The following is a 27,100-nucleotide window of genomic DNA, read 5'->3' on the forward strand; positions in this document are numbered from 1 at the left end:
CAGCCCGCGCCCCGCCGCCCCGCAGGTCAGGTGCCCCGCGCCCCGCCTGGCCCCCCTGCGCCCTACCTGGCCCCGTGCGCCCCGCGCCCCGCCTGGCCTGCACCGTCCTGCCTCGCCCCAGTGCGCTCGGACCCGCCTGGTCGCCTTCCTTTCCCTCGCAGGACCGGAGAGAGCAGCCCCGAGAGCAGCCCCAGGGCCTGCCCGCCCCTAGAAAGGAGCCGGTGAGTGTGCAGTCAGAAAGGGGAATGGCGAGGCCAGTGTGGCGCCCAGGGCTGGGGACGCAGGCAGAGGGAGGGTCCGTGGTGATGTGTGCAGCTCCACCCGTGTGAAAATGCCCCCGGCGGCACCCAGGCCTTGGGCCAGGCTGTTGAGGAGGGCGCTCCCTTTCCCCCAAACCCAGGCCTCGGGGATACCCGGATCAGAGCCTGGGTTCTCAGGGAGCCCATTTTGGGCAAAACAGTGGTTTCACTCAGAGCCTACTGCGGGTCCGAGGGCAGACAGGGCTGAGGCTTGGGTCACCCCAGGAGACTCGAGGCTGGACTCCCAGGGGCCCACGGCCTTCTGTGAGTCTTCCACGTCCACTGCGGTGCCGGTTTGAGGGGACAGAGCCCCGATGATGTTTTGCCACGGGAGGAGGGTCCTGACCTTTCCCGGGGCTTCCAAAAGCCGCAGCTTTATTAGAATCATCTTTTGTTTACACACAGCCCTCCCTCCTTCCACCTCCCCCCATCCACCTAGTTCTAGAGATGTGGGACCGGTTGGTGGGTGATGGGCATCGCATAGTAGGCACGGGTCCCAGGTCCTGGCCTGAGCTAAACCTCCCTTATAAATCCCCTAAAGTTTCTGAGGCTTAGAAACCTGTTTCCTACTAACCTTAACCCAATATTGAAAATTCCATTTTCAGTTGGGTTGGGGCTTTCACATTTTCTTTTTTTATGTGGTGTGGTGTTTTTTAAAATCTTATTTATGTATTTCTTTCTGAGAGGTTGGAATGGTAATGGGGGAGGTGAGGCCCCCACTAGCCCATCATGTGCCGAGGCAGGCACTGGCGGTGGCTGTGAAGCCCACAGAAAGGGCGAGGGCTTGCAGGCCCTGGGTAGCTGACCAGTGACACTGCCCTTCAGATCCAGCTCATTCACCTCTTTTCTGGACGTCCCTGCCTCTGCCTCATTGTTGGGCCACTCAGCGGACCCTAGCAAAGCTACAGCTTTCCTGGGCAAGAGCCCCATCCCCCCCCAAACCTCCAGGACCTCCCCCACATCCAAAAAATGGGCACAGTGGTAGGTGCTCTGGAGGACTGACGGAGGACCGTTCTAGGAACACGGAAGAGAAGTCAGCAGGTCTTGTTGAGTAAGGCATTAGAGAGTGAAACGTGAAAACCGGCTGAGTGGGGCTGGTGCGGGGCTTGGGGTGGTAAAGAGGTTTCAGAGACCTGAAGACTCACGGGAAAGGTGACTTCGGTGCCCTTGGATGACGACGTGGCGCCTGCTCGTGTGTGTGCCGGCTCACGTGGTTGGGTCAGCCTTCTGGGGCTGACTGTCTTGTTTGTTTGAGAAGCAGCCTCTGGAGGAAGAGCCCCTCCACCCCGTCCTGCAGCCTCCCCCCAGGACCCGCTCTTGCTGTGGACCCTGGGGCTGAGGCCTCAGCTGCACATGCAGAAACTATGTCCGTGTGTAGAAGAGCATCACCAGCAACCGCCCTGAGACCTGAGAGAGCAGAGAGAATGGGCGGGAGGTGGGGGCAAGCTACAGAGTGCACACCCAGTGCCGTTGCTGCTAGAGCCTGGGGCACCTCGAGCAGGGGTCCGGGGAAGCTTCTGGGTGGAAATGCTCTCATTTTGCCACTGACAAGGGCTGGGGCTTTGGTTGCTCCTAATGAGCAGCAAGCCTTGGCCACAGAAATAGCCACACCGGCCAGCGCAGAGGGTGGTGTTCGAGAAACAGCCACCAGGGTTACAGAGCAACCCACAGGTGGCACATCCGCCTTCCCCCAGGAATGTGCCCGCGCCTCTATCAGCAAGAGCACCTCTCAGCCTCGACTCTGAGTCAGAGAGCATTCCTGCCTCCTTTGTGAGTTGGGCATTTCATGAGAAACTTTGACTTGCTTCCCAGTTTTATTTGCTCAGGCGGGTGACCACTTGTAATCACCACTGTTCCAAGGCTCGGAGGGCAGCTGACCCAAGAGGTTGGTCGAGCCAAGTGTCATGTAGGAGGAGCCACTGCCCACACTTCCCCTGAACTTGACCAGACTGTGGACTCAGTTCTTTAACAGATAAACACAACACACCATCGAAATTCAGTGTTGTGCCTCTGGGAGATCCATTTTATAAAACCCGTTCCACTGTCTTTGCAACTCGTTAATCTCCATGTCATCCCTGCTTTTCTCCATTACAGCTATGAAACAATCAGGGAGGGCTAACCGTCTCGGAGATTAAAAATGTGATTAAATCTGAGCAGTGGAACGGGCGAAATTGAAAGCATTTCATACAGGAACCTCATGACTTGGAGCCTGGTGGAGACAGCCCTCCCCCTGACACGAACTGGGAGGTTCCCCCAGGCGGGGGCAGGGACAGAAGCATGCTCCCCCGTGACTGTCGAGGGTGGAGGGGTTCCAGGGGCGGATCGGGGTCTCGGGGAGCAAACACAGTGTGTAGTGACGGGAGACTGATAACTGGCTGAAGGGCTGTCCACTCCATGAGCCCATGTGGGTCCCACGGTGTGGCTGTACCTGGCACACGGGCCCCCATCAGCGTACCAGCCCGAGGCAAGCCAGAGGGGGTGCCCAGCAAAGCCTCCCCAAGATGCCAGTGACTTTTGGTCAAGTCAAAAGTATTCTCCATTCAATTTAAGGTTACTTTTCAAAGATAGTTTTCAAAAAGCCCCAAAAGCATCTTCATGTCCTTAATTCACTAAGTGGGAAGATTTGGTCACAGCAGATAAAGACCCGGGTCTTGGGCCATTGTCTCTCAACCCCTGGCTGTGCCGGGCGCCTCGCCAGCCCCGACGCCGCAGCATGGCACAGCCTCCTACGGGCGACTCTGACCTTCGGAATCCCTCTTCCTTCCTTCCTTCCTCTCCCTCTACCCCCGAAGTTGGGTCGGAGCTAAACATAAAACACTAGAGTAAAATTTTCAGGTGACGTTGAACTGCTTGGTTTGGCTGTGTCGGATGCATCTTTTTCACCATCGAGATCATGTCAGTTCTGGCTTTATTAAACAGAACATAGCGAACAAGGTTCACTTTCCGTAATAACCCAGCATCATGATCAGAACTTCCAAGAGGGAGCTAAGCCATGGAGCCAGTTTCTGTAGAAGCAAGTGGGGCCGCCGCCTGCTGCCCTCGGCCTGCTGGTCTCCCCTGTTTACATCTCAGCCTATTTCTGAGGGGCTCACCCCCTCCTGGCAGGCACCCCCTCGCCAGAGGTGCCCAGACCCTCCAGGTCCAGCATGCATCTGGTCCCCGGGGCCTTGGTGGTCTTTGCTGTCCGAGCTGGGACACCAAGAAGCCCTCCTTATGAGCAAGAAGCTTCCAAGAGAAGGAACAGTCTGGAAGGGAACCCTGGGGGTGGGGGGGGAGACACACGCATGTTCTCAGCCTCGGGGGGCGGTTCTGATGGCTAGCAGACTTCCCATCCATCGCTTACCCGCCACTAGGCTCTCATGGTAAAAAGAGAATACTAGTTTCCTTTTGTTTGGCTTCTCTCGCGCCCACCCCTCACCATCTAAGATTCTTAAAGGAAGCCTGGAATTGTGTCCCTTTGGAGAGGAGATGGCGCTAACTAGTCAGCTGATGCTCACAGCTCTTTCGTCTGCTCTGAAAAGAGAACCTCAATGAATGTGCTTCTTAGGATACATTTTTTTTTCAAAAATGGTTTAAGAAAAATGAACAAACCCCAGTCATTCATCAAAAAAGAACTTTTTCTTCCAGTTTTTAAAAACCAGAAATCATGTATTCTAGGAGAACAGCAACAGTGAATTTGGTTTTAACACTTTCTTGTCCAAAATCTAAATTCAGCTGTCAATGAAAATAGTTTGAATGACTCTGGCCCATTGAGGCAACTTCGGAATGCATCGTTCACGGTCAGCATCGTGCTTGAAGGGGGAAATACTGAGGGTTTGGTGCAAAAAATATTAAGAAATTATTTTTCACCGATTTAAGGCAGAAGTCAGGGAATACTTTCGTCGAGGGCCACGGGAACTCAGAGGAAATTTTCCTTGTAGATGATATGTGGATGCCGCCCTGAAAAGGTCACTTGTCATAATTGACCCCTTGTGAAACAAATCAGAGTCCATCCCTGGCCCAGAGCAAGTTTTGTTGACATCTCCGTGACGAACGCTTGAATGGTCAGCAGAACTGGAAGAGAGATGCTCCCCAGAACTCAGAAGCAAAATCAAGTCTTTCGTGGGCTTGAAGAATTCCCAGGGAGCACAGACAGATGGGACCCCTGCTCTGACGTTCCTGAGAAACGGATTTCAGTCCTCCGTGAAGACTTGTTGAAGTCACCCAGCGGTTCTCAAACTCTCTTGCCCACGGCACAACTGTCACCCAAACCGCATCTTCCCCTGAGCCTTGGTGCCCAGAGGAGAGCTGGCGTGGGTGTAGCCGCCTCGTCCTCGGGCCGAGGGGCTCCCGTGTGCAGCCTTGTAGGGGACCAGAGCACTGGGAGCACGGAACAGTACCTGCTGTGTACCAGGAAAAACACAAAATCTCTGTCCCTCCTGGAGCTTGACAGGGACGGATGTGACCACAGCAGTCACACCAGAAGGGGCAAAGAAATGTTCAAAGGATGGGCATGGTGGGGTGAGCAGGGTGGTCCCCTCTGGGCAGCACCCCCAACCCCGTGTGCTCGAATCCCCGGGCAAAGACCTCCCTCATGTGGTGATGCCTCAATGTTGTACCCAGAGTAACGGCAGCCTCGGCATCTGTGAGACCCGTGTACCTTCTCTGTGATCCTCATTCTCTGCTCAGCCAACCCCTTCTCTGTCCCTGTCCTGCTTCACTAGAGCTTTGCTGCTCAGAGGGGTCCTGGGACCGGCGACATTGGCCTACTCCAGTGTGAACACGACCCTATGGGAATCTCGTTGAAATATGAATTCTGAATCAGGAGGTCTGGGGCAGGGCCTGAGAATCTGCATTTCTAACAAGCTCCCAGGAAACGCTGCTGGTCCATGAGGCACACTTGTTTTGTTTTGTTTTTAAGATTTTATTTATTTGAGAGAGAGAGCGAGAGAGCACAAGCAGGGGGAGCAACAGAGGCAGAGGGAGAAGCAGGCCCCCCGCTGAGCAGGGATCCAGACACGGGGCTTGATCCCAGGACCCCAGGATCGTGACCTGAGCTGAAGGCAGACGCTTCACCGACTGAGCCACCCAGGCGCTCCATACGAGGCAAACTGAATAGCATGCAAGGTTCTAAGGTTCTGCTTATCTTGGCTTTTGGCATTTGGATTTTCCTTCCTCTGTCCTTTTAACATGGACTGGGATCCGGTGTAATGTCTACAAATAGGGCATAAAATCACCTGAAGTCTGTCTTCCTGGCCAGCAGGTTACCTAGAAACAGGGCGTCACACAGTGCCACTGTGTTAAGCAGTTGTATGACATCAGGATCTTGGAGGAGGGTGAGGCCTGGGCATCGGGGCGACCAATGTGCGCCCGGGCTCCAGAGCTCCCACAGCCAACCTCCCTTGGGTAAACCGAGCTCCCGCTGACGGTGCTGCCCACGGGCTTGGTAGCCCCTCCCTCATCTGCCGGCACTTTGGCCCCACCGTGGGAAGAATGCGCACGCCCCCCCCGCCCCCCACAGACACAGTGACCTCGCAGGCATCACGCTGGGGCCACCGCTCAGCAGGCCAGGGCGTGCACCCGCGACTCCACAGCTTGACCAGGAATCTGGGGGGGATGTTGCCTCTTTTCGGCAGTGTTGCTTCCACCAAGGGTTCTAAGGCAAAAAGCCCATGGATGGAGCACATCTCCAGCATTTCCCCAGCATTTCTGGGGTTCCCACTGCAGAGCACGACCCTGGGTCGGGGGAAAGTGGTGCGCCCCTAGATACTGACATCACCAGCGTTATCTCACAGTGGAGGGACAGCGGCCCCGTGGCTCAGTGTGTGAGTCCCAGGAGTGCAGGAATTTCACACATAAACCTGACACATTTCAGCTACACAAATCTGCTTAGTAAAGCCCTCCGCCCAGGTCCAGACAAACTGCCCGGGATCTCGGTGCATTCCGTTTTGCCTCTTTGTGCCTTAGGCGCTGTCCACAGGCTTATGGGGCGACCACCGGTGATCTTGTCTTTTCCAGGTGTGATCCTGACAAGCAGAGATGGGGAGAAAACTGGATCTGTCCAAGCTCACGGACGAAGAGGCCAAGCACGTCTGGGAAGTGGTTCAGCGGGACTTTGATCTGAGAAGGAAAGAAGAGGAAAGACTGGAGTAAGTGTGGGGGGCCGAGCCCGCCCCTCCGGTGTCCTCCGCAGGGGCCTCGTGGGGCGCCCAGGGCGGGCAGACACCGGGAAGCATGGGTGCAGGACACCGGATGGGAAGCCGGCCGCTGGGAAACGTCCCGCTTTCTGGGCTCGGCTTCCTCCTAATTAAAGTGAGGGGACCTGACTTTCCAGCCTGCATTCAGGTGTCCCCTGAATAGTTTTATTTCCTCTTGACCCAGCTTCAGGGTCATGTTGTCTCCTGAGCCAGGTGATGCTTTGCCCATGACATGGCGAGCTAGAGGTGATAAAATAGGGAAACACCCAGAATGTTGGGATGGAGGGGTTTTAGGATCAAGGCTGGCTTTGTCTGTCCTTCCAGCGTGTTGGATGGCACCCATTCTTGAATGGGCGGCCATGGATGGAGCCAGCCCCCTCCACCATTATTTACCCCCCTACACTTGTAACGCTTAGCTGGGCACTGTGCTCCTTTCTGACCCTTTCTTGGTGTCCGTGGCGGCTGGTAGATCTATTGAGAAGGAGACCCTGGAGCAAAGATTCATGGAGGAGGGGGCAGGCACTCCAGGCGGAAGCAGAGAGGAGGTAGGAGAGGAGTGGGGTGCCAGCTGTGAGGGTCCTCAATAGGACTCGGACCTTCGGAGTCCCAGCCGCCGTCAGGCAGGGGAACAGTGAGACCCGGCTTCTGCCCCGCAAGCCGTGGGCTCCGAGAAAAGAGGGTGGAGCCAGCAAGTCTGCCCACAACCGGTCGTGCGGGTACCACGGGCGACTCAGGGTCGTGGCCGGAGTAGCTGGGAGGATGGGTCGTCGCTGCCTCCCCTGGGGAAGGCGAGGTGGAGCAGGTTTGGGGGAACCAGGAAAGGGTTCAGACACGTCGCGGTTAGGTTGCCTGTGGGACGTCACGTGGACAAGTGAACACACATGTGCTGCCGGGAGCTCAGAAGGGAGTGTGGAGCTGTCACCAGTAGATGGTATTTGTATGAGTTTCCTGGCGCAGCTATGCTATAATCACTGTGAATTCAGCGGCTTACGACGCGTCCGTTTCTCATGGTTCTGGAGGTCAGAAGTCTTCAGATCAAGGTGTCAGCAGGCCTGAGTTCCTTCGCGAAGCTCCGGGGAGGAATCTGTCCGTGCCTTTCCCAGCTGCCAGAGGCGCCCCCGCTCCCTGGCGCCCGGCCCTGCCTCTGTCCTCAGGGCGGCCAGCCTGGCATCCAGCCCTCACTCCGCTTTCGTCCCCCTCCCTCTGCGCCTTGTAAGGACCCGTGATGGCACTGGGCCCGCCCAGATCATCCAGGGTGACCTCCCGCCTCAACATCCTTAACTTAATCACATCTGCAGGGGCCCCTTTGCCAGGTGAGGTGACATAGTTACAGGTCCCGGGAACCAGGAACGTAGGACAGTTTTCACGTGCGAGGAGCGTTATTCGACTGACCCCAGTGTGTCATCACCAGGCAGGAGGAGACCCCTGCAGGAGGGAGTCCAGAGAGAGAAAGATGGGGCCCCCAAGGAGACAGAGAAGGACCAGCGGGGAGGGGAGCTCTGGGTCCCAACACAGAACAAAGTCCATAACAATGGACAAGCCACTAAGAGAGACAGGCGTGGTTCTGGCAGGCGACCCCGGTGTCAGCGGGGAGGGGTCCAGGTCGGTGCCGCCGAGGCCTCCCGCTGCCCCCTGCCCCGCCCCCGCCCCCACCTTTCTGCCGTGGGCTCCTAGTCACCCCCTGGCTTTGGCCATGAAGCCGCTACCACCCTGCTGGCCTGTGGGGACTGCCAGCCCCTAAGGCGCCCCCTCGAGACCTCACACTGGAGCCCACAGGAGGCCTTGACCTGACCCGACCTCCAGGTCCCAAGCGGGGGCCAGAGCTGCCCGCCCTGCTCTCCGCCCCTTCTCCCTCTGCTTCTGATGACCCCACTTCTCCACGTGGTGAAGCCCCTCCCTCTTTCCCTTCTTCCTGTGACCCCTCCAGTGCCCTCTCACCCTTACCCACAGCAGCTTCCTTGCCTTGGCCGTGGCCGCCAGGCCCTGCCAAGGGCCACGAGCTCGTGCCAGCAAAGGCAGCCTAGCCTTCCCGCTTGACAGCACCCCCTTCCCCGGGGATGGACCAGACCCTGCCTCCAGGCAACCCAGCAGTTGTCGACTTTTATTTTAAGTATATATAGAAACACGGATAAATGGGAAGGAGGGGAACCCAGCTCTCAGGAAGCAGAGGGAGGACCCCCTGGGCCAGGTCCCAAGAGGCAGCCTCTTTCCCAGAGACCCTTGAGCTGGGCTGCTCTGCCTTCATCTAGACAGCTGAAGCGGTCTCGCAGAAATCCGTTTCTTGCGTGAAGGTGAGTCCCTTCTGACATCCGTCATTCCCTATTGTCATATTCCTTGGGTCATTTCACATTGCCAAGAGGAGACAGGCCCAGCTGACCTCTCGATGCTGTTGGAGACGGAAGGCTCCTACAAGGATGCGGACCGTGACTCCCCCGGTCCTGTGTGCAGCCTGTGGCCCAGGCCAGGCCCCCGGGGCCAGTTATGATCAGGGTGCCCCCCCCTCATTCAGCAGCTTCTGATGCTGTCTGCTCAGAAAGGGCCAGTCATGGAAGAGGGAGGCGGGGGTGTGGGGGGATTGGCCCACTCTGCCATGTCTACTGGGCCTGCCATGTGCTTGGGGGTGGGCTTGTTAAGTACCCGCTACCAGACCGGAGGAGGCTGTCCCGGGGGGTGTCAATGCCGTGCAGTGCTGTCCTGGCCCTGGAAATGCGAGCTGCAGAGAGGCTGTGGCACACGAACACTGAGCCAAGCGCAGGGAAGCCCACTGGCCTCACCGTGACTGGTTCTTGCCATGCAGACAGGGCTCTAGCAGGTGACACGTTTGGGACGTAAAGAGTCATTCTGGGAGGGAGGTGGGAGGGAAGGGCTTTTACAGTTCGTACCATTTTTGATGGTTTCGTCTCTTGTTCACTGTGCTGTTAGTTAAATATTCAGCAAAAACTAAAGCTGCCTCTGACTGTGAGGAACCTCTTCTGCAGTGTCCCCCCGACCCCGGGCTGCCGCAGGACCCGGGCGTGTGGTCCCGAGGCACGAGGGTGGGAGTGATGAGCGCCAGGAGGTCAGGACGTGGGTTCAAGTCCAGACAGGCAGCTTTGCTGCGAGAGGGCACGGCTCACACCAGCCTAAAAATAAAGACTCTGGGGTCTTGACACCAGACTTGGTTGACGGAGCAGCTGGCTAACTCAAGTTCTCTGCTCCGTGAACCAGTCATGGGCCAAGCGGAGAAATCGGTCATCCGGAGACCATGAGCTGGGCAGCCGTGTGACAAACCGGAGCAGCTCGGGAATCGCTCCGATGGGTTTCTGATGTCTTGGCCATCCTCCGAAAGGGACGCCAAATGGAAGGCTCGGCTCGAGGAACCGACCACAGTCACTGATGGAACTGAGTGAACGGGGAAGAAATTGTGAAACCAAGAAACACGTTCACTAAATGAAAAGAACTTTCCTGTCCTGAATATGCATCAGGTGGACGCCGTGTCTAGGCCTGATTCGCCCGGAGCAAATTTGCCAAGGGGGCAGTTAGCTAAACAACCAGCTCACCGAACATACCAATTGGAAAATAGACAACAATGATATTTCTCTTAATATTTACAAGTTAACAGAAATGTGTATTAGGTGGATTTCTCCCCAGATGTGGAAGTGCCAGTCCTCTATAAAGGATGTTGGGACAGGGCCGGGGTAAAGACTCCAGCACCTGTTCCCAAGCTGTAGGAGCAACACATCTTTGCGTCTCCTCTGTCAAAGCACGTGACAAACGAGCTGGCCCAGATCCCTGATATTTGGGAGGAGAGGCAACATAGATGCCTTCCCTCCGAATTGACTGGAAGGAGTTTTCCTAGGTTCTAACTCATGAGTGGCAGGTACCACATAGAGAGCATCCTGAATGGGGGGCTTTCCTTGTAGGCTGTTTCGGGAAATGCACGAGAAGGAAGGGGGAGGCCGTGCCGTCTTTGATGTGGCCCCAGGCACATAGAAATCTCTCCCTGGTACGTGCACCCCAATGTTTATAGCAGCAATGTCCACAATAGCCAAACTGTGGAAAGAGCCAAGATGTCCATGGACAGATGAATGGATAAAGAAGAGGTGGTATATATACACAATGGAATATTATGCAGCCATCCAAAGGAATGAGATCTTGCCATTTGCAACGACGTGGATGGAACTGGAGGGTGTTATGCTGAGTGAAATAAGTCAATCAGAGAAAGACATGTATCATATGACCTCACTGATATGAGGAATTCTTAATCTCAGGAACAAACTGAGTGTTGCTGGAGTGGTCGGGGGTGGGAGGGATGGGGTGGCTGGGTGATAGACATTGGGGAGGGTATGTGCTACGGTGAGCGCTGTGAATTGTGCAAGACTGTTGAATCACAGATCTGTACTTCTGAAACAAATAATGCAACATATTTCAAGAGAAAAGAAAAAGAAGAAGATAGCAGGAGAGGAAGAATGAAGGGGAGTAAGTCAGAGGGGGAGACGAACCAGGAGAGACGTTGGACTCTGAAAAACAAACTGAGGGTTCTAGAGGGGAGGGGGGTGGGGGGATGGGTTAGCCTGGTGATGGGTATTAAAGAGGGCACGTTCTGCGTGGAGCACTGGGTGTTATGCACAAACAATGAATCATGGAACACTACACCAAAACAAATGATGTAATATATGGCGATTAACAGAACAATAAAAAATTTTAAAAAAAAGAAAAAAAAAAAGAAATCTCTCCCTGCAGTTGGCGCGTGGGACCAGGGACTTGGGAGTGGGGTGTTTACCGTGCAGCGTGCCCTTTTATGCCTGGCTTCCCATCAGGATGTGATGCTGCGCTCCAAAGAATCAAAAATTCAAAGATATACAAAATTAGGATGTTAACAACCTTGGCATCAGTAAGTGCTTTAGGATGGATTTAACTTACTACCTGTTTCCTGCCATCGAGTCCTGAGCAGTGGCCTATATAATGAGGACGTGTGTCTTGCTGTGGATGAACTTCGAGCCTGAAAGTCGGGCAGACCCTTGTGGGAGAGCATGGTCCTCTTTATGCCCAGTCTGCTACCTGGTGCAGGGCCTGGGCTGCGAGCCATCCCAGGTGCTAGGGAGACCAAACAGGATTATCTTGGGGTGCCTGGGTGGCTCGGTTGGTTAAGTATCTGCCTTCGGCTCAGGTCATGATCCCGGGGTCCTGGGATCTGCCTACATCTGCTCCCTGCTCAGCGGGGAGCCTGCTTCTCCCTCTGCCCCTCCCCCCCCCCGCTCTTGTGCTCTCGCTCTCACTCTCTCTCAAATAAATAAAATCTTTAAAAAAAAGTAGGATTATCTCAGTGACACAGAAGAGTGGTAGCATGCTATTTCTGATAATTTTGTTGAATAAAATGGAAATAAAAATATTTTCTTAACGTGATAAAAGTACCCCTCAAACAACAGTCATCAGGCTCTATTAACATCAGAAGCAAGAAAAGGATTTCTATCATCAGCACTCGTCACTGCATTGTGACAATTTAGCATTGTTCTCGATGTGCTGGCCAATGCGATTAGAGAAGATAGCAAAATAAATCCTGTGGTCAGGGAGATCCATAGCTATTATCTGCAGATGTGAAAACCCAAGGTAGTTCTCTGTAAAACCAAGAAAAAAGAGAATTTAGTAGCCTGGCTAATTACAAAAGAATATAAAAGAAACATCAGGGTCCTCTTTAAGCTTAGACATCAAAAATAATCCGTTAGAAAATAGGTAGAAAAAAATTCTATTTACAATAAAAATATGAGGTACCCAGAAATATATACATATCATAAATGTGCGATAGCAGTATGAAGAATAGCACAAAACATTATGGAGCAACATTCGAAAATGTCAAGTAAATAGCAAGTGACACCATGTGCGCTAGATAGCAGAAGCCTCTTGCTGCCCGGGAATCGGTGAACCATAACCCTGGTCAAATTCCTGAGGCACTTTGGGGAGCATGAGAAAATGTTGCGGAAAAACAAAGTAAGGTAGGAGGGTTTAAATAAAAATAGTAAGAAGAGCTTTGTTCCAGGAGATAATTTACTTCATTAACTAAAGTAAAGTGGTCCTTCACAGATGTCACCAATGAAACAACATGGAAAGGTCTAAAATACAACAAAGTATGTGTAACAATTTCTGCTACAACAAAGGTAACATTTCATACCTGTTAGAAAGGTTAGTCTGGGGACAGTTGACCACCAGCAGGGGTGAGGGTTAATCTCAGATTTTTAATGGAAATGTTAAAAACGTAAAACACGTAACTAGGAATATTCCTGGGAGAGAATATACATAAATATGTATAGAATCTTGAAGTAGAAGAACCTACATGTGGCAACACAGGCAGAAATCACAATAGAAGCTGTTCATAAGTATTGACCAAATAAATATGTACCTATGAAATTTAAAAGAAAATTTTCATTTTTGAAAAGAAGAAACAATGTAACAGAAAAGGCAAGCATTCCCATCCTTGATCTATAAGGAGCTTCTTAAAATCAGAAAGATGTCGGTTTTCCAAATTAGAAAACCACAAAAAAAAAAAAAACAATGAAATGGAAAAAGGATATGAACAGGCAATTCACCAAATAAGAAATGCCCTTGGCCAATAAACGTGAAGAAATAACTAAAAGAATAACAAGAGAAATACAAATTAATGAAAATATATCGTTTTCACGGATTTCCAAAGATGAATGAGAATCCCAGTAGTCAGCCCGGCCGCAGGGTGCAGGCAAATGCAAGGGCTGAAGAGAGGGATAAATTGGACCTTTGCAGAGGCCAGTCAGGCCTAACGTAGCCAAAGCCCTAAACAGGTGCTCACCCTTGGTGCTCACCCTTTGAGCCAGCAGACTCTTTGCTAAAAGTCATGCTAAGGAGAGAAGCAAGAGAGGATATTCTGATCCAGCAAGGATCTTAAGGGCGAAGAACTAGAAAGACCCTACTGTCCAAAATTACAAGTTTCGCTAAGTAACCAACTTGAACCATGAATTCAACAGTGGATCACCTGGCGCCCATTAAAAATAAAGTTGTAGCAATAAGTCTTCATGACCAGTCCTAAGATATTAAGTGGAAAAAGCAGATTGTGAAAACGTATGGGTTTATGACATTTCACTTTTTAAAAATGCAGAGAAAGGTCTAGTAATAACAGAGGCTCTGCGCTCACTGAGCTTTTTCTTGCTCTGCTCCCCTGCACTCACGTCTGGGGGTCTAGCCCCTTCTGTTCCTTTTGCTGATCCTCCTGGACCCCCCGGTATTCACGTTCGGAGGGTCCAGGGCCCCCACCTCAGCTCTGCTCTGTGCACGCTCACTCCCTGAGGTATGCGCACCAGCACCGTGGTGCTGATGCCCCCTAGACCCGCCCTGCCTGGTGGAACGAGGAACTAAGCTACGTCTGCTCCCCAGGGTTGTGGCCAGTAGCCACCTGCACCTGTTGAGCCCTTGAAATGTGCCTGTCGCAACTGGGGAACCAACTTTGTCTTTTTTTTTCTCAGTGTAACTAACTTAAGTAGCCCCGTGTGCCTCGTGGCTACCCTATTGGATGGCGCGGGTCTAGAGAGCAGGTCCCAGTGTATGCCCTCAGCCGAGAACTGTGCTCAGAACCTGCGAAGCAGGTAGACAGATGACTGCGGAGCACGTCGGCCAGGGGTCTAACCAGTATCTCCAAGACAGCGCATCTAAGACAGGTCTGGATTCCCCCAAGGCCCCCACTTCCCCATCTTGGAATCAGCCTGGTTGCTGAGGTCAAGTGCTCAGGAATCACGGTCATTTCCACTCCTTCCCTCTCATCCTACATTTCATGCCTCAACAAACCCTGTTGGCTCAGCCCTCAAGATAAATCCCGGCTGTGGCTGGCCAGCCACACAGAGCCACCCCGCTTCATGCCACACCATCTCTCTGCTGGACATCTCCCCTCCACCCTCCCTGCCCTGTTGTCTTTCTCCCCGTGGCCCCCAGGAGTCGCCTTTCCCGCAGGTCTCCCTATTGCACCCTCCTTCACAGTGCTCGTATCCCTTCTCAGACATCACCTCCTCAGAGAAGCCTCCCCAGATTGCCCTTTCTAAAAACAGCCACCACCGTCCCAACACTACTTCCTTCTGCTTATCCCGCTGGATCTCCCTCCGCAGCACTTAGGGCTCATCTAATATATGAGTCATGTACTTGTTGAGTAGAATCTGTCTCCCCGCCCATGTCTAAGCCCAGTGAGGACTCAGTTTTGTCACTAGCACCCAGAACAGTGCCTGACCATGGAAAGACTCCAAAGTGCACTTTGGATGTGCACTTGGGGGCTTTGTGTTACGTCATTTACTCCCTAGACAAGCTTGCCACGCGGCTGCTCTTCTTAGCCACATTTCCAGGAGAGGCCGCTGAGGATGGGCCAGGCTCCCCGGCTGTGAAGAATGTCCAGAAATGAATGGTTAACTGTGGGACTGTGTGGGGGAGGGGAGATCTTGCTGCGCGTCGGTTTGTCATATGGCTCCTCTCTGTGCTCAACATTCATCCTCGCTACTCGGCTGTTAAGGAGTCTTCGCTACAGAAAAGATAGGCGTGATTTTTTAATCTTTTTTTAATTTTTAATTCTTAATTTTAATTTAATTTTTTAATGTCTGTACATAAGTACAGACTAGCACCCAAGGAAACCACCTGGAAGGGAACATGCAGAGAATGACCCAGCTCTTTAACTCCCTCCATCTGGAGAAGAGCCGGGGCTACGGACACCTGCATCCTCGACCCGACGGCCGTGCGCAGCAGAGAGAGAGGCGAGCCTCCACCTGGCGTTCTGGAGGCCGTACGTACTCACTGCTGGTTTGCGGGCTGCCTCCTGGGCTCCAGTGAGGTCCCGAGTTTGCAGCTCAGCAGCACCCCCATCTATGAAGGTAGCTTCTCAACTGCATCCGCGCTGGGAAGGATTGGGTAACCCCAAAGTGCAGGGGGAGCGAGAGAGCTCAGGCAGTGACTCATGCCCCTGGGCGAGGACAGAGCTCACCTAAATAGAACACCCTGTTTTCAAGGGCACAGCCCAAAAATCAAATATTAGCCCTGTGAGCCTTCCCCAGAAAGGCAAACAGGTGGACCTGTGGATTCGCAGTCTCTACAAACAGATGGGAGTTCCTGAAATGCTCTCTGAAAGCTCTCCCAGCGTGAGACGTGGGCAAGCGCGGCAGGCGTTAGAAATACTGCTACCAAGGGATGTGAGGTCCCCCTAGCTGGGGGGCCGCGCGGGGCCTGGAGGGTAGGCTCAGCCGGAGAGTGCCCCCGGGGCTCCTGCGACACCAGGGGCCTCTGGCTCTCACAGCAGCAAACTGGTCAGACGTGTCCTGTTTGTCGTCCTGTGGTCAGTCTCCTCCAAGGACTTCACAAAACGTTAGCAAGTTTCTGTTTCCTGTCATTATCCTTCCTGATATTTATTCATAGAGTCAGGACTTTAGATCCACATACTTGCCCTTCAGCTCTCCTTACGCTACGCTGTCCTTCAGTTGTGACTGACCATCCTGCCTAGTTTGGGCGCCGTGCTTTCAATGATTTAGCATCCTGATTCTGGGACTCATCAGTGCCTTTGGGCCCCAACACTGCGTCCCTGGGGTCACGCCTGGGATTCTTCTCTCCGTCTGGAGCACATCTGCAGGTTATTTTCTCAGGAAGGGCACGGGCTGTGGAGTTGACCGCTGGGAGTGAGAGCTCCTCTTGCCCACGTTCCCTTCAGAACTCTGGCAGAACAACGCGCCCCCAAAGACGCCCACCTCCTGATCCCCCGAATCTGTGATTGGGTCAGTCATGTGCCGAGGGAGGATGTGCTTGCAGTTGCAGTGAAGGCTGCTGATCAGTGGGCCTGGACTTGGGGAGACGGTCCTGGGCCCCCCGGCTGGGCTCAGGGTGATCACAAGGGGCCCAGCAGGAGGAAGGGGGGAGGCAGGAGAGCGCTGTGAGGAGCACCCCACCAGCCGTGCTGGCTCTGAAGGTTAGAGGAAGGGGGGCCGCGGGCCAACGGTACGCCCTCGGGATGCTGGAAAGAGCGAGAGAACAGATTCTCCCCCAGAGCGTCCCAGAGGGATTACCGTCCTGCCAACACCTCGATTTTGGCCCCGTGACCGCCACGTCAGACTTCTGACCTCCAGGGCCATCCGATGGAAAGGCGGTGTTATTTTAAGCCATGAAATGTGTGGGCATTTGCCAGAGCAGCAACAGGGAACTGCCCCTGGCAGCCAGCTTCCTCTCCCCGCCTCGCAGAGAGCCACCGGCCCGCCGGCTCGTGCTTCCGCAGAGCGAGCCCGCCGCATCCCAACCGAGCGCTGCGGGCCGTCCGCGTGTGTGCGGCCTGCAGTCCAGCAACTCCTGAAGACCCCGCTCCTTTTCTTCTCCTGCTTGGGAGAGGTTTCCTGTATTCTTCCAGTGATCACTGCTTCCGTGGCATGGTCAAAACTCAGAGCCACCCAAGCTGTGCCGAGAAGAGCAGCCCCTTAATTGCCCGTCTCAGGTTGCTCGTGGGTCCCCACCGCCTGAGCGGAACATGGCTACAGCTTGTTGGTGTCTGGGTCCAACCCTCTGCTCGCTCACACCGACTCTTTATGGCCTCGTCTTGTCTTTCAGAGTCCCCCATCTCCACGCCCCCTGCTTCTGGCCCTCGGGGTGACAGAGTTGCTGGGGTCTTGGCTCCACACACTGCCCACTGGCTCCTTGCTGGTCCCCGAGACAGAGTAGAGGGTCAGGCCAGCTTCCCGAATGAAGACCATCACTCGTGAATCGTCCTGGCCGGGCGCTGGGAGTGGCTCGCCCCCACCCCTGAGATCCCTGATCCCAGCCATCGGCCTCTTCACCCCAACCCTGGACTTACAGTCCCCGGGCCTCTCAGCACCTCGTGCTGTCCTCCAGGGACAGGGTCTAAGGATCACCTGAGCAGAAGGCCTGATCCGAGCTCACGCCTCTTTCCGCAGCTGCTGGGGGCATGGGTGCCATGGCCACCGTGTGTTCCTCCCTAGCTGACCCTGGAGGGTGCGCCACCAACCCCTGGGTCCCGGGCTGTCCCCAGTACTCACACGTTTCCACCGTGCTCCCCTCAAGATCCCCCCTGAGGGGGGAGAGCGAGGACGCGTGGGTCTGCCCCCTTCACGTCCCCCTAGCCCCCCTCCCTTCCGCACCCAGTCACGGCTGAGCGGGAACTTGCCTCCCCTGCCCCGTCCTCGCACCAGACCCGCCTCGTCCTGTGAGGTCCCTAAGCCTCTCTTGAGGACAGCGGGCATCCCCCCTCCACTCTGGGCTCTGGATGTTGGCACCCACCCCAGGGCTGGCTGGAAGTCAGCGGGCAGAGCACAGTGCTGTGGGTTTCTGATGCCAGGGCCGCCCCCCTGCTGAGCTTCTCCTCCATCTGTCCCTGATTTCACCGCCACCCCCTCTCTCCTCATTGCTCTCCCTTCAACCTTTGCTCTGTATCTGGGGCAGCAAACTTGCTCCAGAATCAGCTGTTCTCAAGCATTTTGGCCTCAGAGTCCCTTTACATTCTTAAATTATTGAGAACCACAAAGAGCTTATGTTCATATGGATTATGTATGTCAACATTGACCCTATCAGAAATTAAAACCAGGCATTTTAAAAAAATACTCATTCATTCCTTCATTGAAAAATAACAACAGTAAGCCCTTACATGCCATAAATGACATTTTTATGAAACATAACTTTTCCTGAAACAAATGAGAAGACTGGCATGTTCTGTATTTTTGGAAATCCCTTCCACATCTGGTGTAATAGGAGATGGTTGAATTCTCGTTTTGGCTTCTGTTTTGAATGTATTGTAATATGTTGTTTTGGCGGAAGAATTTGAAGAAAATCTAGCCTCGTACCGATATGCAGTTGGAAAAATGGGGCATGTTTCAGTAGTCTTCCCAGATGATTTTTTTTAAGATTTTATTTATTTATTTAATAGAGTGAGTGAGAGAGCACAAGCAGAGGGAGCAGTAGAAGGAGAGGGAGAAACAGACTCCCCGCCGAGCGGGGAACCCAATGTGGGGCTCGATCCCAGGACCCCGGGACCATGACCCGAGCCGAAGGTAGCCGCTCAACCATCTGAGCCACCCAGGCGCCCTCTTCCCAGATTGTGGACATTGTGCTTTGATACTACATGGGAACCCAGCAACTGGTGATTTCTTCAAGGTAGTTGCACGGTGGGATCTGAACGCATATTAGTGAACTAAAATCCATCGATCTGTCCTGCGCTCAAAGTGCATCTTGTATCCGTGTGAGGTTTTGTCACACCATATACAGTTTCTAAAGGGTGACACATTTCATTATATACCGAAAAAATCACATTGATGACCGTCACGGCTGATCTCATCAGCAGCCTCTAAGTGATGGACACTGTCAAGCTCACGGTGGCAGACATAAATTTCCCAAGGTTCTTCTTCGTGCTCGAGAGCTTGAGTTTTGTCATGGGCCACAAATATCGTCCCTTGTTTTCCTCAAGGTGACGGGCTCACAGTGTTCCTTTCTAAAAGAATGTCTGGCAAACACCCCAGTCAGAATAGTTTATCTTCCAGTTGTGCTTTTAAGTAAAAATGATGCTTCGTGAAAAAAAGAAATTCTAGTTCATGTCAGAACTCCAGCAACTGGCTGCTTCCTTACATCGAGACCTCGGTGGTGCTTCAGGACGTAGCAGAAATGCTTTCAGGACGTGCTTCTCATTTCTTCACGTGGGACATTAAAAAGACATGGGCTCAAGCGTCAAGGTTAGTAAGACGAGTAACTGTTATTGTAGCATCAAGGACATGCCTTGAATCAGGACACACTTCATCAAAGACATGGTCTTTGCCTTTGTGACAAATACCGCAAAGACTACTGGTCCGGTTTGTACCTCTGCCTTGACCCATGCCAAGGTCCTAGCTGTTTGGCCGCCATTGCTTCTCCACGAGTACAGGAGAAATAACATCTTGGAGAAGAGAGAGAACATCTCAGCATTGTTACTGAAATAGTTTTGACCTTGTGGAGCCTCTTAAAGGGTCTTGAGAACCTCCAGAGGTCCCTGGACCACACCTTGAGAATCACTGTTCTAAATCGTGGGACGTAATATGTACGGCGGTAATTCCGGCCCATTGTCAGTTTCCATCCCTTCCCATCTTTTTTTGGACCATCTCTCCTCCACCTCAGTGAGCATAGCCTAGCCTGTGGTCTTTCCATCTCAGCCTGGTTCCTTCTTTATCTGCTCCTCTCTCTTCATCCCAGTTAGTGCACCAAGCACGCCTGTTTCAAGTCTTCTTCTGGTTCTGACAGTCGACCACATTCAGGGTGTCTTTTCTTCCTGGGGCTGACTTGAACTGATAGCTGCATGTTGGGCCTTTGCCTGCTGATGCCGCCATCGTGGAGTGACATCTGGTCGACCCAGTGTTTGCCACAGGCAGGGTGTGTGGATCGCTCTGGCCCCCCTCGCCTCTTCCCTGTGCGGCTCCAGGTGGGGGTTATTGCCCCTGAAATATGTCAGTGTCCAGCCGCCACCCACGCGGCTCTTATCTCAGATGACTTCCGGCCCCGGGATGCGGTGTGTATCCTACAGGTCCTCATCCTTCTTCCTGCTGGGCTGGGGTGTGGTTTTGCCTGGATGCAGAATGAGGGGCACTCACTGGTAGAGAGGTGAAGGGGTGGCCTCTAGATTTTCTGGCTGATGCAGATATTGTCTGAGGGGAAATGGGGGAGGTTAGGCCCTCCCCACCTGGCTCCAAGTGCCTACGCTCCCGGGCTCGGGGCAAGGATGTCAGCGCAGCTTTATCCGTGGATGACAGCTCCCCACCCCCCCTGGATTGCTGCCAGCACAAGGCCATGTTTTCTTGGTTGTCCAAGCTGAGATGAGAGTTTCGTTTGTGGGCCCGAGTTCCAGAGTGTTTGAACAACGAGCGGGGAGCGGGAAATCAGTGAAGTGCAATCAACGCCACTTAAAACCGGGAGTAGTGTTCCAGAGCTTTCTAGAGGTGCTGCCTCGTCTCCCGCCTCCACCACGCTCTGGGGTGTCCCCTTCAGAAACCACAGGCGCCGAGTTCCTACAGGACAGTGGCATCCAGGGTCTGTCACTAAGAATGGAGTTAGTTGGATCTCATCAGAAACCAAAAATATTGCATTTTGCAGACATTCTTAAAATCCAGAACGGTGGAATGTGTCCATGATGTGGAGGGGACATTTCCCAGTCGGTTCAATTTGGTGAGCCCACCAGGAAGGTCTGGGGGGAACGTGGTTTTCCCGGGACATCCTAGTGCTGGATGTTTCCTGCGCCGGACACGCTCCAAACCAGACCATTGCAGCCTTGCTCTGTGGGAACAAATGGGCGGGGGGGGGGGGGGGGGGGGGGGGGGGCGCAGCTCAGCTTTCTCCCCTGCTGGAAGGGACCCAAAACTGTTTGCGAGGAGATGCCTCCCGTCTTTGTCCCCAGGACACTTGTGGCCTCCTGGGGAGAGTGCAGTGACCCATCACTTTCTCAGTAGGGTGCCAGCCCAACCCCCACTTGCCTGGTGTCATCCTCTGCCCAGAGCCCTTAGCTCAGGCCAGCGTGCAGAGCAGGGCCTTATAGAGAGGAGCACAGCCTTGCGCTTGTAATGAGCTTTAGCTCTGCCTTCTCTGTGGTTTCTGTGGCAGCTCTGACCAGCCCGTGAACCACCTGGATTTCTCTCTCTTCTCTAACCTCCTCTTAAACAATTAGAGTGGGCAACAGATTGGGGTTGGGAGTAACCATGTGACCTTACCAGGTGCTCCCCCAGGACCCTAGCTGGTCCTGGCCCTGCTGGGCTCCCCAGAGCCACCAGCCTCACCCCCTCCAAGGAAGGTGACTGCAAGCCCGCCCTCATCCGGTGAAACGGGTGCTGGAACACAGTCTCTCAGCTCTGCGCTGTGCATCAGAAAAGTTCCAGGCTCCGTCTCAAAGCTAGAGTTCAGGACCTCTGTCCCTCCTCTCTCCATTCTGAGTTAGGTGGTGCGGGCAAGCGGTGACAACAGTCCCAGCCCGTGATTCTGAGACTTGATGGGTCATGGCCCTTTGGCACTGGATGAAAGTCACAGGCATGCAGCTTGGAAAAACGTACGATTGTAAAAAGTCACGGAAATGTTTAAATGCAACTTAATTTCTATAAAAATATGGTGTTTCGATTCCAGCCTACCCAGACTGCACATTTGACCCCAATTTGCTGGACTTCCCACTTGGGAGAGAGTGGGAATGTGGAGGTAGCTCTGCAGATGGTGACGGCCGCCTGGGGGGGTGCCTCGACCCGGTTTCTGTATATGAGAAAGTTCCTGCGTGTGTGTGTGTGTGTCGCACACACATGCGTGCAAACATTTAAAACCTGTTGCAAAAATAAGGCAAGTGTCTCATAGATTCCTTGTTTCTGATATTTTCCTAAGGGGCTTGAAGGGCCGGATTAAGAAGGAGAGTTCCCAGAGGGAGCTGCTTGCGGACACGGCGCACCTGAATGAGACCCACTGTGCCCACTGCCTGCAGCCCTACCGGCTCCTTGGGACCCCCAAAAGGCAATGCCTGGACTGCCTTCTCTTCACCTGCCAAGACTGCAGCCACGCCCACCCTGAGGAGCAGGGCTGGCTCTGCGACCCCTGCCACCTGGCCAGGTGATCCACGGCCTGGTGTCCAAGGGACCCTGGGGTGCTAGGGCCCGATGTGTCCCCTCCCCCAGCCCCGGTGGGGCTGGCTGAAGAAGGGTGGGCACGGACGTGCGCCACCCGGCACAGCGCCACGGGCCTGAGCTCGGTGTCTCTGCAGGGTTGTGAAGATCGGCTCCCTGGAATGGTACCACCAGCACCTGAGAGCCCGCTTCAAGCGCTTTGGGAGCGCCAAAGTGATCCGCTCCCTGTGCGGACGGCTGCAGGGGGGAGGTGAGGAGCGCACCTCTCCCCGGGGTCACTTTTTGTTCCCATGCCTGTTTTGGGTTTCACGACCAAGCAGATCCTGTGGAATGGGTGTGTGCCCCTGTCCGTCCCTTGCGGGTGTTTTGTACGACGTTGGCCACTCTCTGGGTAGTGTGAATTTCTGCACACCCCCGGCCTGGCCCCCCGGGAAGTCCTGCATGCTGTTGACAGCCCCACTATTTGAAATCCTATTTTTCAAGGCTTCCTAGCAGGTTGAGAACTCATAGCTAAGGTCTCAAACTCAGTGGCTAGTCGAATAACCAGGTGCTGGTTAATACAACTTGTTCTTCAGGCCCTTCCTCCCTGGGCGTCTGATGTGGGGCCTAGATTTTCTCTTTTCAACAAACATTCCCTGTGCGTCTGATGGGCCAAGGGGTCTTCCTGCAGCTGGAGGAGCTGGTCTGGCCCCACCACAGGGCTCAAGGGTGAGAACCACAGGGAGCAGGGCGGAAAGCCACACCACAAAGTGTTTAAGGATCTCGACCCCAAAGGCGGCCCTGTTCCCAGAGGCCACGTTGGAACCCCTGAGGACCTGACCTTGCTCTGGGAGGTGCCGATTCCAGGGACCAGGTGGGCTCAGGAGTCTGTGTTGTGTGAAAGGCTGTGGGGATCGTGATGCCCAGCCAGGGTCCAGAGCTGCTGGGCCAACACCAACCAACCGGCTCCTGCCCGTTTCGAAGTTTTCACCACCGAGAACCACAAGGTGGCGCTGTGGGGCAACAGGAACCCCGACTCCCAGCCGCTCCACCTGGGCCCCTGGGTTCCGTGCTCTGGGGTGATGCCCAGGCTGAATTCTCCTTGCAGGGCGCCTGGAAGACAGAGAGGGCGCAGGGAAGGAAAGTTCCATGTTTGTTTTCAAGTAGACAAACTGAAAAAATAGAAATGACTGAAGTCACTGTTTTGAAGCTTGGCCAGCCAGGGCCAAGGGCAGACTGGTCAGCTGGGGTGAGGGTGGCAGGCGGCCCGGGTCTTCTCCAGGTGGACCTGCAGAGCAATGGGGGTTTTTCCGAGGCCCCCACAGCAGGACGGGCAGACGCTGCGGGAGGCGGTTATCCTAGGCTGGGAAGGAAATGTTCCGTCCTCAAGCACGGTCTCGGGAGGATGTCTTTCTCCCCAGTGCCTTCCTCTGGTTCCAGGTTTCCCTGATGGAGCGCGAAGCTCACCTGACATCCACAGTAAGTCCCTGGTGCTCACCGGGGTTCGTTCGTGTTTCTTTCCACCTCCCTGCCAAGAGCGGCTGAGAACTCTCCCGTGTCAGGAGCAGGGGACATCCTTTGGGCTTGCTCTTGAGAGATGGGTTAGTGTCTCTCAAACTGCTGTCCCAAGTGGGGAGAGATGGAAGGAGTCCATAACCAAAAGGGGCACAGAGCTCCTGTTCCTGTTCAGTCCTGGGGGCAGCTCACTGACAGGCCACGTGCACACATGCACACCCACACACACATGCACACACAGGCGTGCGCCCCGGGCCTCCGGGAGCCACGCCCACATTCCCTCGGTGCAGGTAGAGGTCAGCTCAGTGTCTTCTGTCTGGTGGTTTGGGGTGAATTTCCTCAAGACTCACTGTCCAGAGAATGAAAATAATCACCCAGCCTGCCCGCTGCATGGGTCCGAGTTCGGGGGGTACAGAAGGGCTTACAGAGCATATTCAAGCCCAGGAAATGCCCTGCTTGCTCACACTTGAGACCTCCCCCCACCCAAAGGCACAGGGAGTGAGGGCCTGGGCGCAGGCTGGGGGTGTGCAGGGGCAGTATGTGCAGGCCCAACCCCACAGCCCATGCTCCCCCAGTGCAGGAGTGGCCTCGTGGCCCCGAGGGAAGGCCGATGATCCATGCTCTAAAACCCCAGAGCTCATTGCCTGGACCCCTCTGGTGACCTAAAGGAGAACAGGGGCCAGGCCAGTGGGAGAGCAGAGGGAAGAGGCTGTGATGGGGCCACCTGGGTGCTCGGGTGAGGCAGGGGGCCTGGGGGGCAGAGAAAGGAGGGGCGGGAGCCCTGGGGCTGAGGCTCACCTCCTTCCCAGCTATGTCTGCAGCCTGCATGTAAGCACACGAAAGGACTGTAAGTAAAGCAGTTTGTTTGAGAAAACATGACTTTGCCCTTGGTCTCCTTCACCCACCACAAGGCCGGGGATACAGATTGCCCAAGAAACAGTCCATGAACAGAGGGTGAATGCCTATAGGCGTGACCCTCGACAAAATTGATGCAGAGTAATAGCTTTCTGCTGGGATTCAGACCGAGTCTGACTGATGCTTGGATAGGTCTTTGTAAAGCCAGCAAATGGCCTTGCCTGAATGTGTCACAGTGGATGGATGGATGGATATGTGCATGCACAATGAATGAATGAGTAGATGGAAGGATGGATGGAGAATGGATGGATGGATGGATGGATGGAGAACGGATGAGTGAATGGATGGATGGAGAATGGATGAATGAGTGGATGGATGGATGGATGGATGGATGGATGGAAAATGGATGAATGGGTGGGTGGGTGGATGGAAGGAGAATGGATGGATGGATGGATGGAGAATGAATGAATGGGTGGGTAGGTAGATGGATGAAGAGTAGGTAGATAGGTGGGTGGGTGGGTAGATGGGTGAACGGACAGGTGGTAGATGGGCGGGTTGGATGGTTGGATGGGTAGGTGAGTTGGGTGGATGGATGGTTTGCCCCCAGTCTTCTTCACCCTGGGTTGAATCATGTGCGTGGTCCATTGCAGGTGGGCCTGAGCCAAGCCTTGGTGAGGGAAGTGGAGAGAGTGAGCAGACAGATGAGGTTGGAGAACTGGACATAGTGGCCCAGGCCCAGCCCGCTGGCAGCAAGGTAAGTCTTCCCCAGTCACCTCTGCCCCTGCCCCTCCCCCAGCTGGAGCCTGGGGTTCTGATGTCCTAAGAATCTCAGTGCTCTCCTTGACTCTGCCCGTTCCCGCAGCGTGAGCACAAAGACCCTGCCTCCTTTGCCGTGCCCGGACAGTCTCTGAGACACTGAGCACCAAAGAGGATCATGCTTTCAGCCCCTGGTGTCACCATAAGAAACCCCAAAGCAAGCTGTGGGGGAGACAGAGCCTGCAGGCAAGCCTGCCTGACCCGTCCGGTCAGGGTCCTGGGGGCAGGCTCGTGAGGTTGTGAGGGCAGGCAGGGGTCCCAGAGGGCGCCCTGCTGTCCTCCAAGGTGGCCTTGGCATCTTTCAGGGAAGTGAACCCCTTTAGACTGCCCTCTGTGAACATTTTACTTTTCTTCATAGCCAGCCACGAGCCTTGCTTTTATTAGTGTTTATTTCCGTCTTTACTTATTTTGTAACTTATTTTTGGTGATCAACAAGCAGAGTATGCCCCGGGGTTTTGCGGGGGGATGACGGAAGGAGAGCAGGTTGGGGCGGGGGGCACAAGGAGTTTAGTTGGAGACCCCGGGAGGAGGCCAGCGTCCTTGAGATTCGACACCGGCCAGGTCTGGCCAGTCTACAGTGAGAAAGTTGTATTCCTGCCACTCAGTGAGCTTAAAGAACACTAGCCAGTGTCTGGAACATTCCCTGTACGGTATCTTTAAAGGATCAAGATTCTCATGAGGGAGGATTTCATCTGAACAACATGGAGCTCTCCCCCACCTCGTGGCCTCACTGTGGGTGCCCCTCATTTGCCTGAACTCCCCCTGCCGACACCTCCCAAGGGTACCTGTCAGCCCTAGAGAAGACTGCCCGTCCTCCCCACCCCTCATCCCAAGGCTGCAGTGCTCCGGGACCTGTGTCCTTAGCACATCTGAGCAGCCATAGGCCCCTCGGGCTGAGCAGGTGTTTCCTTCTGCTCTAAGAGATGCTGAGGATGCAGCTCTTGCAGGGGGTTCGGAGGGGGAGCCCTCTGGGCCCCTTGAAGCTGCCTTCGAGCTCCTTCGGGTTTGTTTCTAGTGCAGGAGGTGGATGTGCCCCTGGAGGCACCCACCCTGCTGCCCGGGGCTGAGACGCCCCTGGTCGTCTCTGTCAAGCTGACCCCGACTCTCCTCCTCTTGCCCACATCTGCCCCTGCTAAGAAAAAGCGCCTCTCCATTCACGACTTGGACTTTGAGGCAGACTCCGATGACTCTACTTGGTCTGGCAGTCACCCCCCATATTCGTCCCCAGTCCCAGCGGCCACAGACAGCCTACAGGTCAGTGGGCTCTGGTTTCTGCCCCCGTCCTTCCCGGGATAACCTGAGCGACAGGTACTCAGGCCCCAGGTGGGGGACAGCGCTCCAGGAAAGGGTGCGATGGCCATAGCAGGCATCAGGGCATGACAGGCCAGGGGAGAGTTGGGGTGGGGCACAGGATGCAGAAGCTCCCACACTCCCCATCTCTGCAGAGATGGGTCTGGCAGCTTGGAGAAGGGGAGTGCGGGATGGGAACCCAGGCTGGACAAATGAGGGGCCAGGGATCCGGGCCGGCTGCTTGTCCCAGAAGTAAGGCTTCTACCCTGTGATTCAGGAGGGCAGGCCAGGGAGCCGGCGTCTGCCCTGGACTCGGGGCCCGACCTGTGCCTGGGCGTCCGACTGGCGGGTCCAGGCCAGAGCGGGGGCAGGGATGCCTCTGCCCAGGCTGATCCACAGACCACTTTGCGGGGAGGGCAGCGGGCTGGCACTGCAGTGGTCTTTGGGCCACAAGCCTGCTCCCGCTGCAAGACCAGCTCCTGCGGCCTCCGGGGCCTGAGGACTGCTTCCTTCCTGCCCCCCTCAAGCTGGAAAGGAGCTGGGGCATGTGGCTTCCAGAAGACCTCAGCACCTTGTTTCCTTGGGGATGAGG

General features: G+C 54.7%; 1 protein-coding gene across 3 annotated transcripts in view; it reads left to right on the plus strand.

The window, feature by feature from the left end:
- Positions 1–9: 9 nt before the first annotated feature.
- MLPH (melanophilin) overlaps positions 10–27,100 on the plus strand; it is a 42,860-nt gene continuing 15,769 nt past the window's right edge. For 2 of the 3 annotated variants that reach the window (XM_027591290.2, XM_027591292.2), the window contains exons 1-7: positions 10–221; positions 6,297–6,427; positions 21,818–22,039; positions 22,191–22,303; positions 23,473–23,511; positions 25,053–25,156; positions 26,356–26,472. In XM_027591290.2, the coding sequence (XP_027447091.1) occupies positions 6,318–6,427; positions 21,818–22,039; positions 22,191–22,303; positions 23,473–23,511; positions 25,053–25,156; positions 26,356–26,472 (705 nt within the window). In that variant the 5' untranslated portion in view covers positions 10–221; positions 6,297–6,317. The remainder of the gene's footprint in view (positions 222–6,296; positions 6,428–21,817; positions 22,040–22,190; positions 22,304–23,472; positions 23,512–25,052; positions 25,157–26,355; positions 26,473–27,100) is intronic. The other variant, XM_027591291.2, reaches the window with a different exon arrangement.

This window comes from Zalophus californianus, chromosome 3 (assembly GCF_009762305.2).
Source record: "Zalophus californianus isolate mZalCal1 chromosome 3, mZalCal1.pri.v2, whole genome shotgun sequence".
Taxonomy (NCBI): domain Eukaryota; kingdom Metazoa; phylum Chordata; class Mammalia; order Carnivora; family Otariidae; genus Zalophus; species Zalophus californianus.